The following is a 20,153-nucleotide window of genomic DNA, read 5'->3' as shown; positions in this document are numbered from 1 at the left end:
CAGTGGACTATCGACCAGGCTGTGGTAACTACAGATTTTCTTACCGGGGATCCTTTCTTGGAACTGCTTTCTGGTAATTTATGGTAAATATAAATCTCGATAATTTAAAGTGCATCTAAAATAAGTCTAATTGAATAAATAAATGTTTGTGTTTGTGATCCGGGTCGTCTGTGTTATTAGAATTTAGCAGCTGCCATATTTAGAAAAATGTACAAACAATTGAGATCCTTATAGTACTATTATAGACACATTATAGATATGATATGAGAGCACTATTAGTATAAATGAGTTGAATTTTATTAGGTACATTCTACAGCAGTAGATCTGTCAGTAGATACAATGCTTCCATGCCGGAAAAATATCTGCCTTTGAATTTATCTAAGAAATGGTGACTATAACGACACAAGTAGGTACAAATAAATATACATTTGTAAAAATTTATAAAGAATAGAAAAAATTCGATCGCACTGGCGGGTCACGAGTGGCTGAGTTGGTCAGGCATCCGCCCCGGAATGGCGCGAAAGGATGCGGATTCGAGTCCCGCCTCGTGATCGAATTTTTTCTATTCTTTATAAATTTATATTTATAAAGCACTAGTGGTCCGCCCCGGCTTCGCCCGTGGTACATCGCAATAAAAGGTAGCCTATGTCCTTTCTCGGGTATCGAAATATCTCCATACCAAATTTCATGCCAATTGGTTCAGTAGTTTAGGCGCGATTGAGTAACAGACAGACAGACAGAGTTACTTTCGCATTTATAATATTAGTATGGATTTGAATGCCATAAAACCAAAAATACATTTGTAATTAACAGAAAAAAGATGCGGGTTCAAATTAGTCATTTTTTTCGAGAGTCGGTTAAAAAGCATTTGAGTACCATAAAACTAAAATTTCAAATTCAAGTAGGTCCAATATAGACTTATTTTAAATACGTTTGTAAATTCTACAAATTTTTGGCAGAAAACGAGAAACACCAGTTTTTGGGATCTTTGACCCTATTTTTTTTATGCGCGGCGCTTTTCATACTTCGTTTTAAAATAGTGTTCCAAAAATTTGAACTAATTTCAGCTTTGTGCGAATTTATGTAATTATAATATCCTTGCTTTCAGCGATTTTGCTTCATTGAACCATTAATCATTTTCTAGGCACATTCACTATGTAATAGCTCAGTGCTCCACACGTTTACATAATATATTAATCATCATCATCAGCATTTTTCGCACTACAGGGATATAGATGAAACTCAGGGTTAACAAAAGGTTTAGTTATATTGCGTGGCATGGCCAAGTGCGTCAATAATTTAAATATATGTAATTAATATCGATTATATTATTTTAATTATAGTGTTGTGTTAACAAGGATAGGCGAATTCAGTGGATAAACTAGTCAAAAGTTTATTATTACAAACTAGTTTTAAATCAAGTTCATTCAAAGTTTTTAATCGCGAAAGGGTGAACGTGTTTAGATTGACGTCAATTTATTTGTTTGTGTCAACGAGAAACTTTGCGTAAGTTACTTTCAAGTGATTTAAAGAAAATTTGTTCCATTATCATGCTAATTTTCAGATTTTCTTTTGTTATTATATTAATGGGAAGGTGATTGCAATAAAAATTAATTAAGCGAATGTTGTCTGAATTTTTAGTTACTTAGTTGTGTATTTCTTCTTATTTTAAATATACGATAAAACTGAAGTATTTTTCGATATTACCTAAGTTTTGTATAGCTTTTTTTGAAGTCTTTAATTATATAAAAATGAAACCCGTTTCGCGTTGTCACGACATCGCGCGTGAACGGGTGGACCGATCTCGATAATTCTTTTTTTATTAAGTATATTCCTTCTTATTTATTTATTTATTTATTTACTCTTCAATAAAACTATACATAGAAAACTTATTGCTAATATACAGAACAAAAGAGATATTCTATTATTCTTATGTAGAGAATACGTAAATATGTACCACAGGCGAAGCCGGGGCGGACCGCTAGTAATTAATAAGAATAGAGTGAAGCAAGAAAAAGCTAGGAGAAAATAAAACTTAGGTACTTAGGTTCGATAATAGGTCCACTAAAAATATTTATTGCTTAAAAACATTGACGAAGTGTTGATTTTCGGTGAACTTCACCTGAAGTTAAAAAATGCATTTATATACCTTATTTTAATTTTTACAGGTACCTGTAAAAAGATAACATTCAAAATCTAAATTGCCTTAAAATTTACAGATAATGATTTTGCAAATAATAAAACCTACACGTGCTTTGCCTGAATTGAGATTTATCAGTTTTCAAAAATGTTAAAAGTTCGGTGTTATTTTTGAAGCATACTTACAACAGTTTTACTTTAAACATTTCATGTTTAATATATTGGACTTGCAGTTTTATAATTGTTACAATATTGTAATTATTGCAATATTTTGATGATAATTGCGAAATTTCAATGTTCGCAGTTTAATTATTTATTTTTACTTACCTTTTTTTTATTTTTACTTTTTATACACTATATTTACATATTATACCTATTTGGTGACTATTCTAACTTGATACGTGGGAACCATTATTTAAAACAATGCATAATAAAATTATAAAGAAGTTTTTTTGTCATACTTGTTGAATAGCAATTCTTCTTAGCCGTACACTCTTGACAGAGTGGTCGTGGTTATGGTGATGGTGCTCTATTCCTGTTAGATGTGGTCACTTCTTTGTTCACTCCCTGTCCAACAATACGTCTCCATTTCTCACGATCGGTAGCATTGCGAGCACATTCTACCAGGCTGGACTGGGTCGTTTTACCGATAAGGTCGGTCCAACGTGTAGGTGAGCGGCCCCGTGATCTTTTGCCCTCAATTTGTCCCTGCACCACAAGTCTCTCCAAGGAATCCTCATTTCTAGTGATGTGGCCAAAGAACTTCAAAATTCGCATCTGCACAATTGACGAAAGCCTATTTTCGATGTTTAGTTCCTTGAGTATCGAGACGTTGGTTCGGAACGACGTCCACGGTATTTTCAGCATCCGCCTCCAACACCACATCTCCAGGGCATCAATTTTTCGGCGATTCTGCATTTTGAGCGTCCAGGTTTCCGCACCATATAGAAAGATAGGAAATACCAGACATTTCATTAGGCGCACTTTTGTGTTCTTGGTGATGCGCCTGTCCTTCCAGATTTTATTTAGTTTTTCTACTGCAGATCTTGTGATAGCGCATCTACGTCCAATTTCTTCTTCACATCCTCCTGTGTTGGTAATAGTGGATCCGAGGTATATGTAGCTGTTTACCACTTCACTATTAGCAACATAAAGTGGTCCTTCATTTTCCTGTCCAGTTCGATCAATTATCATGACCTTCGTCTTGTTTCTGTTGAGTGTCAAACCGAATTGCAGGCTTGTTGTTTCTAGACGACTCAAGAGTTCTTCAAGTTCTTGTTTTGTTTGAGCAAGAATCGTAGTATCATCAGCGTATCTTAAGTTATTTATCACACGACCACCTATTGATATGCCTCCATTCCACCTATCCAGGACAATTCTCATTATGTATTCTGTATAAATATTGAACAGCAAAGGTGATAACAAACATCCCTGGCGAACTCCACGCTCAGTTTTGAAAGAGTCTGAGAGCACATCATCTACCTTTACTACTGCTTTGCCATCCTCATACAGACGTTGCACCAGAACTACAAGATGTCTTGGTACCCCCATTTCCAACAGAATCTGCCAAAGGTACTTCCAATTGACTGTGTCAAACGCTTTATGGAAATCTATAAAGCAAACAAAAAGAGGTGAGTTAAATTCTCTCGATTTCTCGATAATTTGCCGAAGTACAAGTATTTGTTCACGTGTACCTTTTCCCTTCACGAAGCCTGCTTGTTCAGGTGCGATTTGACAGTTAAGATAGGACTGCAGTCTTTTGTTTAGAATATGGAGTAAGACCTTACTTGCGTGCGATATGAGAGAAATGAGCCTGTAATTGTTGCATTTCTTTGTAGATCCTTTTTTATGTAAGGGTTTAAATATCGATTTAGACTAGTCAGGCCATCTTCCAGATTCCCATATTTTGCAACAGATGTTATGCAAAAGGTCGACCCCAGTTTCCCCCATAGCTTTGAATACCTCTATAGGTATTTCGTCTACTCCAGTGGCTTTATTGTTCTTTAGATGTCGTATCCCTGCTCGCACTTCGTCTCGTAAGATATCAGGCTCTCGGTCAGCAATGAGATTTATCTCATATGTTGTACTAGTCAATCTGGAGTGATTAGCGAAAAGGGACACGCAGTATTGTTTCCATATATTCACTATGTCTTTTATCTCCGTTACCATTTGACCGTCAGAATTTTCTATCGCCCATGTCTTAGGTCTAAATTGGCGTGTTAGGTATCGCACCTTATCGTGCAGCTCTTTCGTTTGTAGTTTATCTGAGTGCTGTTCAAGTTCTTCACATATCTTTGTCAAAGCACTATTGCGATCCCTTCTACAAGAAGATTGAATTGCCGATCTTCTGGCATTGAGCTCTAAACTACTAGCTCCCCTGCTTTTGAGTAGTCGTCGTTCCTCTATTAATTGCCATGTCTGTGGTGTCATCCAGTGTTGCTTCTTGTGTGTTACCTTTTGTTGTTGAGATTCTGACAGTGCCTCTAGTATGTAATTCTTTGCAGAAATCCACATTGAATTGGCATCTTTATTCTTGCTATCAGTGCGCCACGTAGAGTGCTTGCTTTCGATTGATGTTTTGAGAGCACTTGGGTCATTTATTTGAATTCTTTTAGTTGTATTTGCATGTCTTGCCTTTTGAAGTTTTACTCTAAGATAGCCAATAAGGAGTTGATGGTCAGAATGACAGTCAGCACTTGGTAATGTGTATGTATTGGTAATAGAACTTCTCCATCGCGATCTAATCAATATATAATCAATTTGATTACGACATCTATCGCCTGGAGAAATCCAAGTATAAAGGCGCCGAGGATGTTGCTTAAAAGTAGTATTCATTATGGTAAAACTGTTGTTAGCAGCAAATTCGATAAGGCGTTCACCTCTTTTATTTCTAGTGCCCAGGCCATATTTCCCAACGATATTCCGTATACCATCATCCATAGCAGTATTACCAACTTTTGCATTAAAATCTCCTAATACGAGTAATAGCTCTCTTCTAGGTATTTTGTCTATAGTTAATTCAAGTTCTTTGTAAAATTCTTCTACTACTTCGTCGTTTGCTTGTCCGGTGGGAGCATATACTTGAATAATATTCAGTGGGGTTGGTGATGCGTTGAATTTTATTGAGATAATTCTGTCGTTAATAGGATTGTATCCAAGTACAGCATTTTTCCAGCTTTTCGGGATTGCAATAGCCACACCAGAGAAATGTCTGTTTTCGTTTCCAGAGAAATATATTGTGTGTTTTTCACCATCAAAGTGTCCACTGTTTTTCCAGTGCGTCTCGCTAAGTCCCGTTATTGTCAAATTACATCTTTCCAATTCTCGTTCTAGTATAGGTAGTTTACTAGGTTCCAGTAAGCCTCGGACATTCCATGTGCCAAAGCGATATGTTCTTCTCAATTGTAATCTTCGTCCAGTAGCATAATTTCCATGGGATGCCTGGTTGCCTGCATTGCCATGGCCGGTAGTCCATTTCACACTCCCAGTCCCGGAAAGCTCGGAGCGCCGATCGCTACTCGGGTCGTCCGGCGTTGGCATACTATTTATCATACTTTCCATATTCTTTACTCATCACCTTAACTCTCATGCAATAGCAATTAGATGTGCCTAAACATACATGCACTACGAAAAACTAATCGCTGGTATTTTATTACGATTTTTGTTTGTGTGTCTTTCACCATGCAAAGCAAAGCTGCTGTAACTTTAAGATTGAGGTTTTTAACAAAAATACAGATTATTATTTGTTTATTCATTTATTTATGTATACTTTATTGTACACTAGTGGTCGCCCCGGCTTCGCCCGTGGTATATATTTCGCAATAAAAAGTCCTATGTCCTTTCTCGGGTATCAAAATATCTCCATACCAAATTTCATGCAAATTGGTTCAGTAGTTTAGGCGTGAATGAGTAACAGACAGACAGACAGAGAATTTATAATATTAGTATGGATATATACCAGGCACAGAAAGGCGGCCTAAGCAATCTCCCTGATTGATTTTAGAAGGATCCTAACATTGTTTTTAAGAAATTTGGAAATGCAAATTATTAACACTTATTTAATTTATTATGTTATTAGCTTATTACTTAAATTAAAATAATATTCTTTTTATACATGTTATACGACCTCAAAAAATTACGTACGACCTTTATGTTATGCTATAAAATTATTTGACTAATTATATTTTTTTATCGTCTCTAGATAGTAATAATTAATACACGTTATATTATTTGCGCCGAGAATATAATCAGACTTTAAAGTAATGAAAAATCCGTGTAAAATAAACTATAGAATGCCCTTGTGTGTACAGCTTCCATATTTAATTATATAGATTTTAATTTACTTGACAAGAAATGTATTTTTTAGCTCTACCACAGAGAATATTATAATACTATACTAGTTGCTCTACCTTGAATACTTATAACTAATAACTACTACATATTTCTATAGATATCTCTCGATTAAGATCTAGGGTTGTTATAAACCAACTCAATACCTTTTGTTATCACGTATCCTTGTCTTGACCGCCTCCTTGGTACAGTGGTTGACGCGTGAGCGTAGAACCGAGGGGTCCTGGGTTCGATTCCCGGTGGAGACGAAGAAAAAAAAATGTCTCGGTCTGGTAGGACACAGAAGGCTGATCACCTACTTGTCCCTAAAGAAAAATCGATCAGTGAAACAGCTGATGTATGCATAATGCATCTGCCCCTTACCCCACTACGGGGACATGGGACTTCACTACTACTATCCTTGTCTTCATAATATGTCCTTAAAAGTCAAATGTTTCTTTCGCTTTTCATTGTAAAGAGTAATTTAGATCTCGCATTTCAAGTCTGGAAGATATTTATAAAAAATACTAGTTCTAGCAGGTCACAACTGATCGATGAACCTTATGTAATTAATGACCTTGTTGATAAGGAAAATCTATAAAAGAAATAGTTTGGAATGCTGATAGTTACCAGCTCATACAAGTTATTTTCCATAAGAAATATTGCATTTATAAATAAAGTCTGTCTGTCAATCTTTGAGGCTTATAACGGGCAATCGCAGTACGAATTTTGATAAAATTTGGAATGAATTATGAAAATAGTTTAAGAATAAGAAAAAGTGAAAAGTGAAATACTTACATTTTCTAGAAATATACCTACTCCTGAAGGCTTTTAATAAAAGTTTTCGTTTGCGGTTTTGTCCGCTGTTTGAAACCGCGACGCTACTTATTTGAGATTATCTTTACACGGGCCTCAAAATTAAATAAAAAATAAACCGACAAAATCCAACTTTTTATGAGTATAATAATTTAATATCCTGGTTGCTCGATATTATAAATTCTATATTATTTAATGTGATTATAATTAACTAGCTAATTAAATAATAATGCATGTAAAATGTTCTCACGCTTTTTTGGAATCATTAACTCATTATATTACGTTTGCATATTTACAGTTTTTTACACTGTGTTTTTGAAATGAAATGAAATGAAATGAAAATTTATTTGTATGAATTGTGGTTACAAAGTTATAATAAATTTTTCGTCCGCACAATTCGCCAACAATTGGCATACAAATATTTTAATTTTATAATTTAATTATTTAAACAATATATTATTTACATTAGTTCATTTTACATTTATTTACTACATACACATTATAAATTATAATATAGCAATATGACAATTTGATTATCACATTTTATTACATTATAAATTGATTTCTTACGTCAATTTTTGTCAAGTTAGGTACATTTATCGTTTCGGTAATTATAATCTAAAAAATTCGTTTAAGGAATAGAAACAGTGATTAATAAGCCACGCTTTTAATTTTTTGTGCATTAAATTTTTTGGTAGTTCCCTTGTATGTTTTGGTATATGATTAAAAATCTTTACACACATTACACTTGCATTCTTATGGTAGAGTGCTGAACGGCAGTTAGGCATCATTAGACGTGTTGGATCTCTTAGTCCAAGTCTAGAGTGGTCTTTCATGTTTTTAAAAAGTTCACCATGTTTTTTGACAAATATACAAATTTCCAAATTTGTGTCTGCTAATTAGAGAATTATTATAATATGATTTATATTTTAAATTTAAGACTATGTCAAATAGTTTAATCAGCCGTTTAATATGACTTTTCACTTTTCTTGCCAATAAATTCATTTCAATTCATAATTAAAGTTAATTGACTGCCTGAACTGCCAGCCATTCAATTGAATGGCTTGATATCACCATGAGCATAGCTGTTTAATTAAACAGCTATGCTCATGGTGATATCTATATATCTGCTCTAAATCTATTTTATTTTCAGATAGTACATTCGCTCCAAGATGAAACATAATGACGAAAAATGTAAAAAATGTACAACACAGAGTTATTGTAAGTACAATATATTTTATGGTCAATTAAATATTATTTTCCGATACAGAATGTATAATTTACATAACAAGCCCTACAAGTTCATTGAATTATATAAAACGTGGTCAGGGTCAATATCGAGCTCCTACTTTTAGTAATAAAAAAATTACATTTATATTATTACATTAATAAAATTTTAATGTCTGTCTGTGATTTCAAAGGTCTGCATTGGTTTGTTGATATCAATCTCTCATAGCTGTCACTAAAAACGGTCAAGGGAGGAATTAAATATTCTTTAAATATGTATTTTTAAATTATTAGTACAAAATAATACAATCAATAAAAAAAAATCTTTTGTTTGATTAATTTGTTCATCGTGAGAACTATACATCTCAAGAGACAGTTGTAACAGCATATTATCAAAGATCATAAATCTCATAGACGCGTCATAAATTTTACAAAAAAAAAATCTATCAATCGACCGGGATGTGCATAGTAACTGTACCTACTGCATATGGGTAGGCCAGATTAAGAGTTTCTTTATGACATTTAATCTTTATAACTGGTTGGTATTTCCGTATGGCAAGCGAAACTTACCTTATGAATGCAAACTACAATCCTTTCCAACATAATGGTTTGTTTTCTTTGAGTAAATTTGGTTAAATGTGAGATTCCATACAATGAAAAGGTCAAATTATTATAGAATATAATGGGAATTATCATTTATCTAAATATTCAAAGTTACAGAAAAAAAAACATAATAGATATTGTTATCTAAAGAACCAATTTATACAGCACCAAATTCTCGTAGAGTATTTGGATAATTACCAATAAACTATTATAATTTAAAAACCGGTTTCTCTTTGACAGTTTATAATTATGGTTTTAGCGGATATATTTAAATTAATTGTATACTAAGTATTATTTTTATAGTATGTAAATTCTTGTCATTGTTTGCATAATTTATTTTATAATTTATGGGTATCAATCGTAGACCTTTGACAGAGGCCTATTTATAAGGGTTTTGTATATATTTTTATTAGTACTTGTATGCATTTCTTAAAACCTTTAAGGTTTACATAATATTATAATTTAAACAAGACTGTTGCAGATATATACTTAAGTCTTTAATATATAATACGTTGTGAATATATAATATAAATATTGCAATTGACGAATATTAGCCGAGTGTTTAGCATTTTAACCGACTTAAAAAAATCTTGTAGGGGAGTCGATTTATTTTGTGTACCTATATTTTTTTTAGTATCCCAATTAATCCATACTTAATTACGTTACTCTATCTGCAATAGTAGATAGGTAATATAAGTTTATTTTGTTAAAAACAAAATTTCTTAATTTATTTCTAGGTAAGCTATCTATCTGCACAACAGTCGGCTTCGCATTTTTGGGCCTATCCGTTTTGATCTGTTTCATCAACCCTGCGCACATAATGTCTACATACGTGAGTTTATATTGAATTATTTTTTTTGGTAAATTTTTGAAGTGAAACTATCGCGTTGAAGGTAAACTTTCAAGGTCGCGTCATGGCAATACCGTCACGTCTTGGAGTAAGGTGACGATTTTGGTATCTTAAAATCTTGCCAAAGAAGTTTCACTTCTGAGACGTGTGCTCGGCACACACGCTCTTGTTTTGTCTATTTTCACTTTTCACACGTGTTTATTTTTGTATATTTAAAATTTTTAACACTTATTTATCTAGTCCATGCGGAGACAAGTGCAAAAATCATTAAAATCCGTTCATCCGTTTTTGTGTTAAAAGTTGTGTGACTAAAAAGACTTTCTCTACAAAAACTTATACACCATTATATCGTCATATCCTACGAATAAAGCCACTCGGGCCTTTGTGGCTTTTTATTTTTATTCTTTATTTGAAATCTACGGCTTATTTTACACCTATTTGTCTAATAAACCTATAAAATAAAAACTTGTATACGTAAAAAAAAATGTTTTATTAAAAAGCCACTATTTCAATTTCTCGAATCACCCGCCGAAAAGAGCCACTTAAGTCTACAGTGACTTTCTTCTTCGCGGGAGTCGAAGGAAGCGGGGTCTGGGGCGGGGCGCTCGGGCCATTCGGCCATTTTTCCGCGGATACGCGCGCGTCGTGCATCAAATTCACAAGCCGGCCGGCCGGTGGTGCCAAAAATAATGAAACGCCGAGGACTTAAACTGGTTAATTTGTTTTTCAGTAAAGAGAAAGTGACGAAAAGTAAGTACACGTTAACTATATCATTAGTTTTGAAGTCTAATAATCATTATGACTGTGTGTAACGCTAGTTAGGTAGAGTTGTTTCTAAAAACTCTAGCTTAGTAACTGCTTAGGTACTTATATTTCCGGTCTTTTTCCGGTGTGTCATTGTGATAATTAAGATAAACAACTAATTTTCTTTTAAATATTTCGAATATTATAGGAATTTTAAAGTGATTTCATGCTTATTTTGTATTTTAATAATATTTTATATGATTCCGAACAATAATGCCACTATTGCTAGCGTGGCTTTATTCCACGGAAATGGCTTAAAATACTTCTATGAAAATTTTATAATTCTAATGGCTTTTATGGCGTTGTTCTGCGGACATTTCCTGTTTTGTGTATTTTGTGATAGTAAGAGTTTATTTTCGTGTAACATTTATACATTAAAAATTATAAATTTATTGATGAATTTCTGTTTTTAAAAAATATAGGCAAATTTCATAGATTTAAGCTTTAAGATTAATATTTACAATAAAGGCCCTTATGGCATTAGTGGCTTTTTTCTTGCACTTTTTTAGTACTAGCTTCATACTATCTTTTTTCCCGGGTCTTCATTTATGCGGAAATTTAGGAAAATTATGTTCTTTATTTGTTATTTGGAAGTCTAAGCTATATTGATGCAAAAATTTCTTCACGATCGGTTTAGAAGTTTTTGCGTGAAAAAGGAACAAATCTCCAAACAAACTTTCAGGCTATAATGAAATTATTTAGTAAGAAAGCTAGCTATTTATTACAGTAATTAGCATTGTTATCATTTAAATTAAGCGTTTAATTAATTTCCAGATGCCCGTAAACGAGTACAGTCCCCGGTACCACCAAGAAACGAGGAGGAAGTATCATACTTATTAGAACATTTAGAATCTGGTGTACTCAACAATGATGACGTAAGTAAAATCTAAATTTTTTCGATGTATGGTGTATTATGTTTCTGTGTAAAGGGAATGCAACTTAACAGTATTTAGCCGATATTTATTCTATAAACACAATTATTATTTATTATACAAACAATAATACATTACGATTGATTGTAGGACAATGAAGATGATCCTGATTCTATTTGCAAGAATACACCGGAGTCAATCAGTCAGAACATCACCGACAATCTAATATTACCTACAACATCGATTACTCAACAATATGAAGTATCACAAAATGTGCTGATTGAAGACGTTTACCACTTACCGTTTGCTGAAAATACTTGCTCATCTGTCATAGAAGATGATGAGACCACACATGATATTATGACTAATAATGAGCCTGCCGTGGAAGAAAATAATATGTTTCCAAATTTATCTATTAAATCAATTATTGATCTTGTACTAGACAGCCCCAACACAACTTTTAATATACCTTCCCCTTTTGTTTTGACAAGCAAAAAGTTTTAAATTGTCCATCTGGTGACGTAAGGCGTAAGCATATTTTAATATAAAAGAAAGTTAAACCTTTATGATTTTACTGTTTATGACATGGCCAAAAAGACAGGGTTTTGTTACATGTGGACGGAGACAAATGGCAAGATATGTTGTGATCTTATGTCATTTTTGCAACCATTGATCGATGCGGGGACTAATCAATTTAGATTTTGGTCATAACTGCTGTGGGCAGAACAAAAACCGAATGGTTTTTGAAATGTTTCAATACATTGTTAAAAATAATTATGTCCACAGCATAACCCATCGATTATTGGAAGTGGGACACACCCAAAATGAGGGTGATTGTGTGCATTCAGTGATCGCATTTTACTTTAAGTCATTACAAAATTATAATATCACAATTAAATTAATCTCGGTCTTATCCTATAAGACGACAAAATAAAAACAAAATATAACTATTATTATATACCACAAAAATGATAACCATACACCTGAACAATGGTTCAACATTGTTAGATGGTCAAAAACAACAGGAGAGCCCTAGAGTCAAAGAAATGACTCTAGGTGACATACACGATTATCGGGCATTGTTAGATGGTAAAAACTGGACTAAAAATGACAACGGAGAAAAAGTAGCTTGGAGTAAAATCAAAGTTCAGGTTAGCAAAAACAATGTCGATGTAATCAAGTATAAGTATCAACTTGATGAAGCGTTTAAAGAAATAACAACACTAAAAAAGAAAACAACAAGAGGCAGAGGAAAAGATTGTATAACAGATATTAAACAAGCTAATACTACAAACTTAAAAATAAGTAACGATAAATACAAAGACCTCACCTTCTTATGTGAAACAAAGATTATACCAGATGAATTTCATCATTTTTTTTAAAACATTACCTCGAGAATACCATGGAGAGAACAACAAAAGCGATGATGAGTCTGAAGAACATAATGAATAATAGTTATATTTTGTTTTTATTTGTCGTCTTATAGGATAAGACTGAGATTAATTTAATTGTGATATTATAATTTTGTGATGACTTAAAGTAAAATGCGAACACCTTCTATTTCGTAAAAGAATAATATTTTTTTTAATAAGAATATATTATTATATAAATTTTATTAATTTAGTTCATAGTACACACCATTGATTAATCATTAAGTACCTATATTGTTACTTTAATTTAACATGACGTTGTAAGGTTGTAAAATTACTTTGTACATGGTCCAATAGAAACTAGTTTTATTTATAATTTGACTATTTGTTTTCTTTCTGAAGTGGCCTGCAGCTACCTAATTTTATGTTGCTATTAGATAAGGATAATAAGGCAAAGCCAATAAGTTACTAAAAACTTGGGCAAATAAATAAGCCAAAAGAGGCTATGACTAATGTAAAACGTCTGTTTTTTAATTTTATTTTTGTAAGTTTAAGCTGTTTTTTTTCCATAATAAAGTTAATGATTTTTTATTAACGTGATGATCAATACTATTAAAAAAATGAAATAAAAATGTACAACACACATGTACACTGCAGTTTAGTAAAAGACCCAAGTGCTCTTACGACCTCAGATGTTCCGCTGAACAAGGACACAATGTCACTAATGACTATTGAATCTCATTTTAGTCCCGCGAATAAACACTTAAGAGACATATTTATTAGAAATATCCAAATTTGGCGGACTTAAATTATGTAATTAACAACTTAGATCAGTTTTACATAGATCTAAATATTATATAGCTATTAATGTCTTCTAGAATTAAAACAAAACGTAAAAAACCTCCTCCTGTAAAGTTGACATTTTGCAATTACGCCTTTATTCGTAGGATATGTCGATATTATAACAAAACAAAAAAATGAAGTATAAATTGATTGACATGTCAAGCTAAATAATATGGAGTTGAGTCTTTATTATGAAAAGCAATTTAAATCGCCACCTATTTAGCATACAACTATGTATTAGGATAACTATGTTTTTTTCCAAGCATAATTATAAGATATAGGAAATAATACTGGTCGTAATCATTTACTATTAGCCGATCCAATGATGGCGACATAAAAATAACTTGAAACTAAACTATTCACGTGTGAACAGCGTTAACTTCCACGTGATCCTACAACTATTTAATTGTTATTTTTTTTTATAAATCTAACATATTACAAGAATATCTTTATTAAATTCTCCATTCTAACTTTGCCTGAATTACTTCGCCACACATGCAAACACGCGCGCACACACACTATCTCCCTCTCGTCTAATATATAAAATTCCCGTGTTATAATGTTAGTTACCTCCAAAACGGCTGGACCGATTCTCATGAAATTTTGTGTGCATATCGGGTAGGTCTTAGAAGCCAACATCTCTTTTTCATACCGTTAAGTGATAAGAGTAAGGCAGAACAACGATCGCTGGGACAGCTAGTATTAATATAAAAGGTGGAGTTTTTAGCCTTATTAAGTTATTAATTATCGTGTAGAATCATTATGAAGATTTTCCTTTATAATGTTTTCTTCATAATAACAGAATTTCCTTTACAAATCGCGAGTGAAACTAATTAAAAAATCCTTGAAATTCCAGGTACTACGTCTAACAGAGGGTTCTTACCTCTACGAAATTTTACACGAAGAGATACCTTGTGTATATCTGCATATTTATATATTCAATATAACTAATGGAGACGCTTTCTTATCGGGAAAGGATAACAAGCTAAGAGTGCAAGAAGTTGGACCGTTTACATATCAGTAAGTAGACTTTTCCTTAGTTAGTAGCTATTTAATTTGCACAGGTGTTAAAGATTGTATCACATATGCCAAACATAATTTTGTATACAAATTTAATTCATTTTCATTTCAATAAATTGTGAGGATCTACAGAGATGTGTGTTGAGCTAAGAAAATATAGGTACCTAATCATAATATAAATATTTTCAGAGAATTTCGCAAGAATGAAGATATGGAGCTGGATAAAGAAAACGGCGTTTTGAGATATTCCCCAAAATTCAGAACTGAGTTTATAAGAGAAATGTCCATAGCGGATCCCAAAGACGTTGTATTGCAGTTGCCTAATATTCCTATGTTGGTAAGATATTCAAACTTTAACACTTATAAAACAAGAATAAGGACAAATAATTAATTATGTACTCATAAAATAAGCAGTTGAAGCAGTTTGTTAAAAGAATGAAGTAAAAAATAGCATGTGTGCCGAGCACACGTGTCAGAATAGAAACTTATTTGGCAAGATTCAAAGATAGTAAAATCGTCGCTTTTCTCCATGACGTGACGGTATTGCCATGACGCGACCTTGAAATTTTACACTCAACGCACCTTAAGAAATTTCACTTCAATATTAAAGTAGGTACTTATAAAGTGAATTCCCATAATTCCAGTAATATAAAAGGCAAATGTAGTTACCTTAGATTCATTTCAGATACTTACTTTATTTTTCTGTCCATCCTACAATTCTCTATAATATCCATCTTATTCAGATTGATGCTATGAAAACTACTGATAAAATTATATACTTATCGAAGCAAATGTATTTATTATATATATATTAATTACTAACCATTCAATTTCCAGACACTGGCAACACGGCTATCTACAAATCCTTTCACCCAGTACGGCTACAACCTGCTCATCACCCAAATGAACAGCAAGGCCATCATGACCCTGGATGTTCAAAGCTACCTCTGGGGTTGGGACGATCCTATCATCAAAATGTTCAACTCCTTCATCCCTGGTATGATCAACTTCACCAAACTGGGCTTGTTGGACAGGGTAGGTAATTTTGTGTTTGTTATTATTATTATTATTTCGTTTAGTGAAGCTTAACGAAAACAATACCTATGTATAGCGGCCTAGTAAATTAGGTATTAACTATGATGTGAAGAACATATCTATCAATTATGATGTGATGTGATGAGGCATTTTACGTTTCTGACTTCAAAATTCCATAACCATAGCAAAATACTTCTGGCATCTTTTTTCGTTGTGAAAACTGCGCTACATTATTCGTAGTTTAATATAAAATTTATGAAACATTTCAGCTGTACGAAAATGAACGATCCAGAATTGAATTATCGACAGAGGAGCAAGACAAATTTAAAATCAGGAAATATAATGGAGAGGCGGGTCTCAGTATGCATGGTTACGGCACAGAAAAACAGTGAGTAATTATGACTGAATACAGTTTATCAATGCAGGTGATGTGTGGTCGTTTTGATAATTGTATGGTTTTATCGACGTCGTTTAAAAATAAGATTCATGTCTCAAATCATACCATTTTTTTCAAATTACGATGTATTCCTCCATTGAAGCTAATGTAAAAAAAAATATTAATTCATCAAAAAAATAAATATACTTAATACTATATTTTATAACAGACAATATTATATAATATATTTAGTAACAGATAGATATATAAGAGGCATGATCCCACAGACAAACTGCATGTGCAGTTTTGTGAGACTTAGACTTAAGTTATTGTAATAATTTGTAATAATAATTTCAATAATTTCAATAAATTAAGCATGAAGAATTATTTTTTATACATGAAGTTATAAAGTTACTTAATACAATAAATCCATACTAATATTATAAATGCGAAAGTAACTCTGTCTGTCTGTTACTCAAGCACGCCTTAACTACTGAACCAATTTGCATGAAATTTGGTATAGAGATATTTTGATACCCGAGAAAGGACATAGGATAGGTTTCATCCCGGAAATCCCACGGGAACGGGAACTATGCGGGTTTTTCTTTGACTGCGCGGGCGATGCCGCGGGTGGAAAGCTAGTTAAATATTATAATTTGAGAAAAGTTTTAGACACACTCTTTCAAAATTTCGATCGACTTTTAATCGTTGACTCTGATTGACAACCCTACTAAATCTGTATGTTTCTATAAATTAATTCTTATTTACAGAAGTCGCTGCAACACCTTCGAGGACGTGTACGAAGGTATCGGCTACCCCACCGACCTGACGAAGGAGAAACCTCTGCGAATCTTCCGCTACGCCTTCTGCAGGATCATGGACCTGCAGTACCAGAGCAGCAGGACCATGGAGAACGGTGCTGAGGGCTTCGTGTACAAGTTCAGTAATGAGACTTTCAGTGCGAACGAGGATAATCAATGTGTGTGCACTATGCCCAAGTGTATTGAAGGATTGTCCAATCTTGCACCGTGTTTTTATGGTAAGTGATAGAATAGAACCATTTTATCTAAATTACTGTCCTCATACGTAACTTTCGTATTTACGTTTTTCTCTAATTTCCTCTCTTTGCTTTCCAATGATATAAAAGCATTACTAATTAATTTTATACCTATCTTCAGATGCTAGCACGGGCTTGTCTATGGGACATTACCTGCACGCTGACCCCAAACTGTACGAGCGGGTTGAAGGAATCAAGCCTAATGAAGAGGAACATGACAGCGAGTTTGTTATTGATTCGGTAAGGATAATCTTATTTATCTATCTTCTATATAAAAATAAGCCGGGTTTTCCTTCCTGACGCTATAACTCCAGAATGCACGAACCGATTTCCACGGTTTTGCATTCGTTGGAAAGGTGTCGGGATTTATAGCAAAGGTTTATAGCAAAGAAAAGGTGTCTCTGGTGGAGAAACGGAGTTCACCAGGTTTGCTAGTACTCATATAAATAAATAAAAGTCTGTTTATTTCCAAACTACAAAATTGTTTTGTTACAAACGTTTTATAAACTTATTACTATAAATTAAACTAGGTATTTATTAACTTCAGTTTTAATTTATAATAATTTTCTTCTTTATCTTTAGGCGTATCCATAGTCTACTCACTCTAAACTAATATCTAATAATATTAGTTTTTTTATGTGAATTTTGTATCAAATTTTTACGCTGAAAAACTTCTCTATCGATTTTAATAATGCTTTACAATTTTACATTGGTCATTAATTGGGTTGTTACCCGGGAACATGGGCTAATTTTTATCATGGTCATCTGCCTTTTTTATTTTGAATATCAGGCAAATAAATTATATAAAAACAAAAACTTTACCCCTGCTCTTTGACTTTCAGAAACTCGGTATAGTATTATCAACTCACTTTTCTCTGCAAGGCAACTTGATCATCACCGATGTCCGCTATAACTCTGCCACCAGACCGTTCTCTAACATGATAGTGCCTACTATACGTTTTCATATTGTAAGTATCTATTGTTTAACTTTCGAAAAACGTACTTTTGTTATAAGTTAATTCTGTACAATCTTCTATTTATGTATCTGTTTAAAACCCAAAAATTAATGTAATTAGTCGTTCGTAATAAGTAGCTATTTTAAGTTTGGATGGTTTAAACTGAATTAGAAAAGTGTTGAATATTTCTATTAAAATTAGTACCTACATATACATATTATTTTATAACACGTTAGGGATAACTTCACATACAGCGTCTCTAAAACAGGATAACATGAAATCTCGCTCAATATATATAATAATAAAGAAACATAATATTATTATGTGTGTAAGCCTCAAATACTTAAAACGGTTATTTATTCCAGGTACAACCAGATCTAATACCATACGTTAATAAAATTATCTGGTTCGAGTATATTCTCGGACCCTACTTGCGCACCGTACCAGCAACTGTGTTCTTCAGCCTTGGTTTCTCTATAGTTATACTAGTAGTAAGGTCCTGTTTAAGTCTACGTTCCAAACGAGGTCTGGTCTATAAATTAAGCACAACTGTACCACTTATTGAAGACAAATCTGACGATTTATCAAAGAGTGATCAATGTCGGTAGCGTTTAATAACTATTGTTATATTGTAGATAAATTTTAGGTGCCTATTGCAATTATTTATAAAAGAATATCTTTATTAAATACTATAAATAAAATATCTATATTTTATACAGGCCTATATGTTGTATGTATGTAATGTGTACTATATAATACATATATGTAATAGTAATATAGGGTTAGGGGATTTACTCGTGGAATTTGCTCCGTTGCAGGCGTGATAACAGATGAATAAAAAGATTTTCGCATTTATAATATAAGTAGATACTTAGTTTGTTAATTTTGTGTCTAGTAAATAATGAAATGTAATACAATTCATGAAGATGTGATATTATTTTAATTAAGATAAAGAACCAATATTTTTGTACTAAACAAAATAAATTTTTATATTGGTATAACTTGTTTTATTTATTTCCCTGAGTGAGTTTTAGAAGATTTATGTTGTTTTTTTAATTCGAGAATGAATGAATAAATCAAAATTTCTTTGATGTACACCTTGGGTACACTATATTAGTCATGACTTAAATAAGGTACCTATTACGAGCGAGCTATCGTTCAAATTATGTTTTCATAGACAAAATGCTCACATTAGCTAAGCGGGATATATACCGGCTGCGCGAAGCTAGAGAAGAAACCATGGATTTTAAGGAAAAATATAGCAACAAATTGTCGTAATTTTGTTGTTTAAGTATTTTTTACGCGATCAGTGTATGTAAAACTACAAGTCCCTTCACGCTAAGTATACCGATAGTGGGACACCCTGTATACACGTACCTACATAAAATATTTGTACATACGAGGCATTCTATCATTTTTATGCAAATAGGAGCAGGATTGAATTAAAATGTCAAAAATTACTCATCGAAATTAGCTCAGCCTATACGTAGCTCGAGGCGAACTGGTCAATCCGATACTTTATTGGAACCAATTATTATCCTTGTAATGATTACATAAGTTATGTGATGATTATATTTATATGTTTACACGAGTAACAGAAAATAGATTTTAAAAAAATATTTAGCAAAATGGTTAATATAAGTATTTTATTCATTGAATTATTATTTTATTCATTCATTGAATTTCTATCCCTACGTTTTGAACACGACGCATGCAGTAAGTATGTAATTTGGAACTAAGTAGTTACTAAACTAAACATATTGACATGAAATCAAACACAGGTAGAGTTTTGTTAAATATTTTATTTTCACTTAATATAGTTTTGGATATCGATTCGTTTTTTCAAAGAAACAATT

At 32.6% G+C, this 20,153-nt stretch overlaps 2 protein-coding genes across 4 annotated transcripts; both read left to right on the top strand.

Annotated features, from left to right (window-relative positions):
• The first annotated feature begins 38 nt into the window (after window positions 1-38).
• LOC123694978 (lysosome membrane protein 2-like) lies at window positions 39-19,245 on the top strand. Of its 3 annotated transcripts, none has more exons than XM_045640630.1 (11): window positions 39-83; window positions 8,438-8,505; window positions 9,852-9,946; window positions 14,710-14,873; window positions 15,063-15,210; window positions 15,711-15,908; window positions 16,178-16,296; window positions 17,055-17,323; window positions 17,463-17,581; window positions 18,184-18,309; window positions 18,663-19,245. In XM_045640630.1, the coding sequence occupies exons 2-11, from the start codon at window positions 8,457-8,459 to the stop codon at window positions 18,903-18,905; spliced, it is 1,530 nt and encodes a 509-aa protein (XP_045496586.1). In that variant the 5' UTR covers window positions 39-83; window positions 8,438-8,456; the 3' UTR covers window positions 18,906-19,245. The 3 variants fall into 3 exon arrangements, with proteins under 3 accessions (XP_045496586.1, XP_045496587.1, XP_045496585.1); XM_045640631.1 differs by lacking the exon at window positions 39-83 and adding an exon at window positions 1,237-1,506 and having other exon boundaries at window positions 8,442-8,505; XM_045640629.1 differs by lacking the exon at window positions 39-83 and adding an exon at window positions 1,238-1,506.
• LOC123694979 lies at window positions 10,306-13,447 on the top strand. The gene is made up of 3 exons (XM_045640632.1): window positions 10,306-10,714; window positions 11,543-11,643; window positions 11,791-13,447. Exons 1-3 carry the CDS (start codon window positions 10,654-10,656, stop codon window positions 12,142-12,144), a joined length of 516 nt encoding a protein of 171 aa, XP_045496588.1. The 5' UTR covers window positions 10,306-10,653; the 3' UTR covers window positions 12,145-13,447.
• Window positions 19,246-20,153: the final 908 nt, after the last annotated feature.

The sequence above is a fragment of the Colias croceus genome, chromosome 10 (assembly GCF_905220415.1).
Source record: "Colias croceus chromosome 10, ilColCroc2.1".
Classification (NCBI taxonomy): Eukaryota; Metazoa; Arthropoda; class Insecta; order Lepidoptera; family Pieridae; genus Colias; species Colias croceus.
The sequence above is the reverse complement of the archived record's forward strand: the minus strand, read 5'-3'. Positions and strand labels throughout refer to the sequence as shown.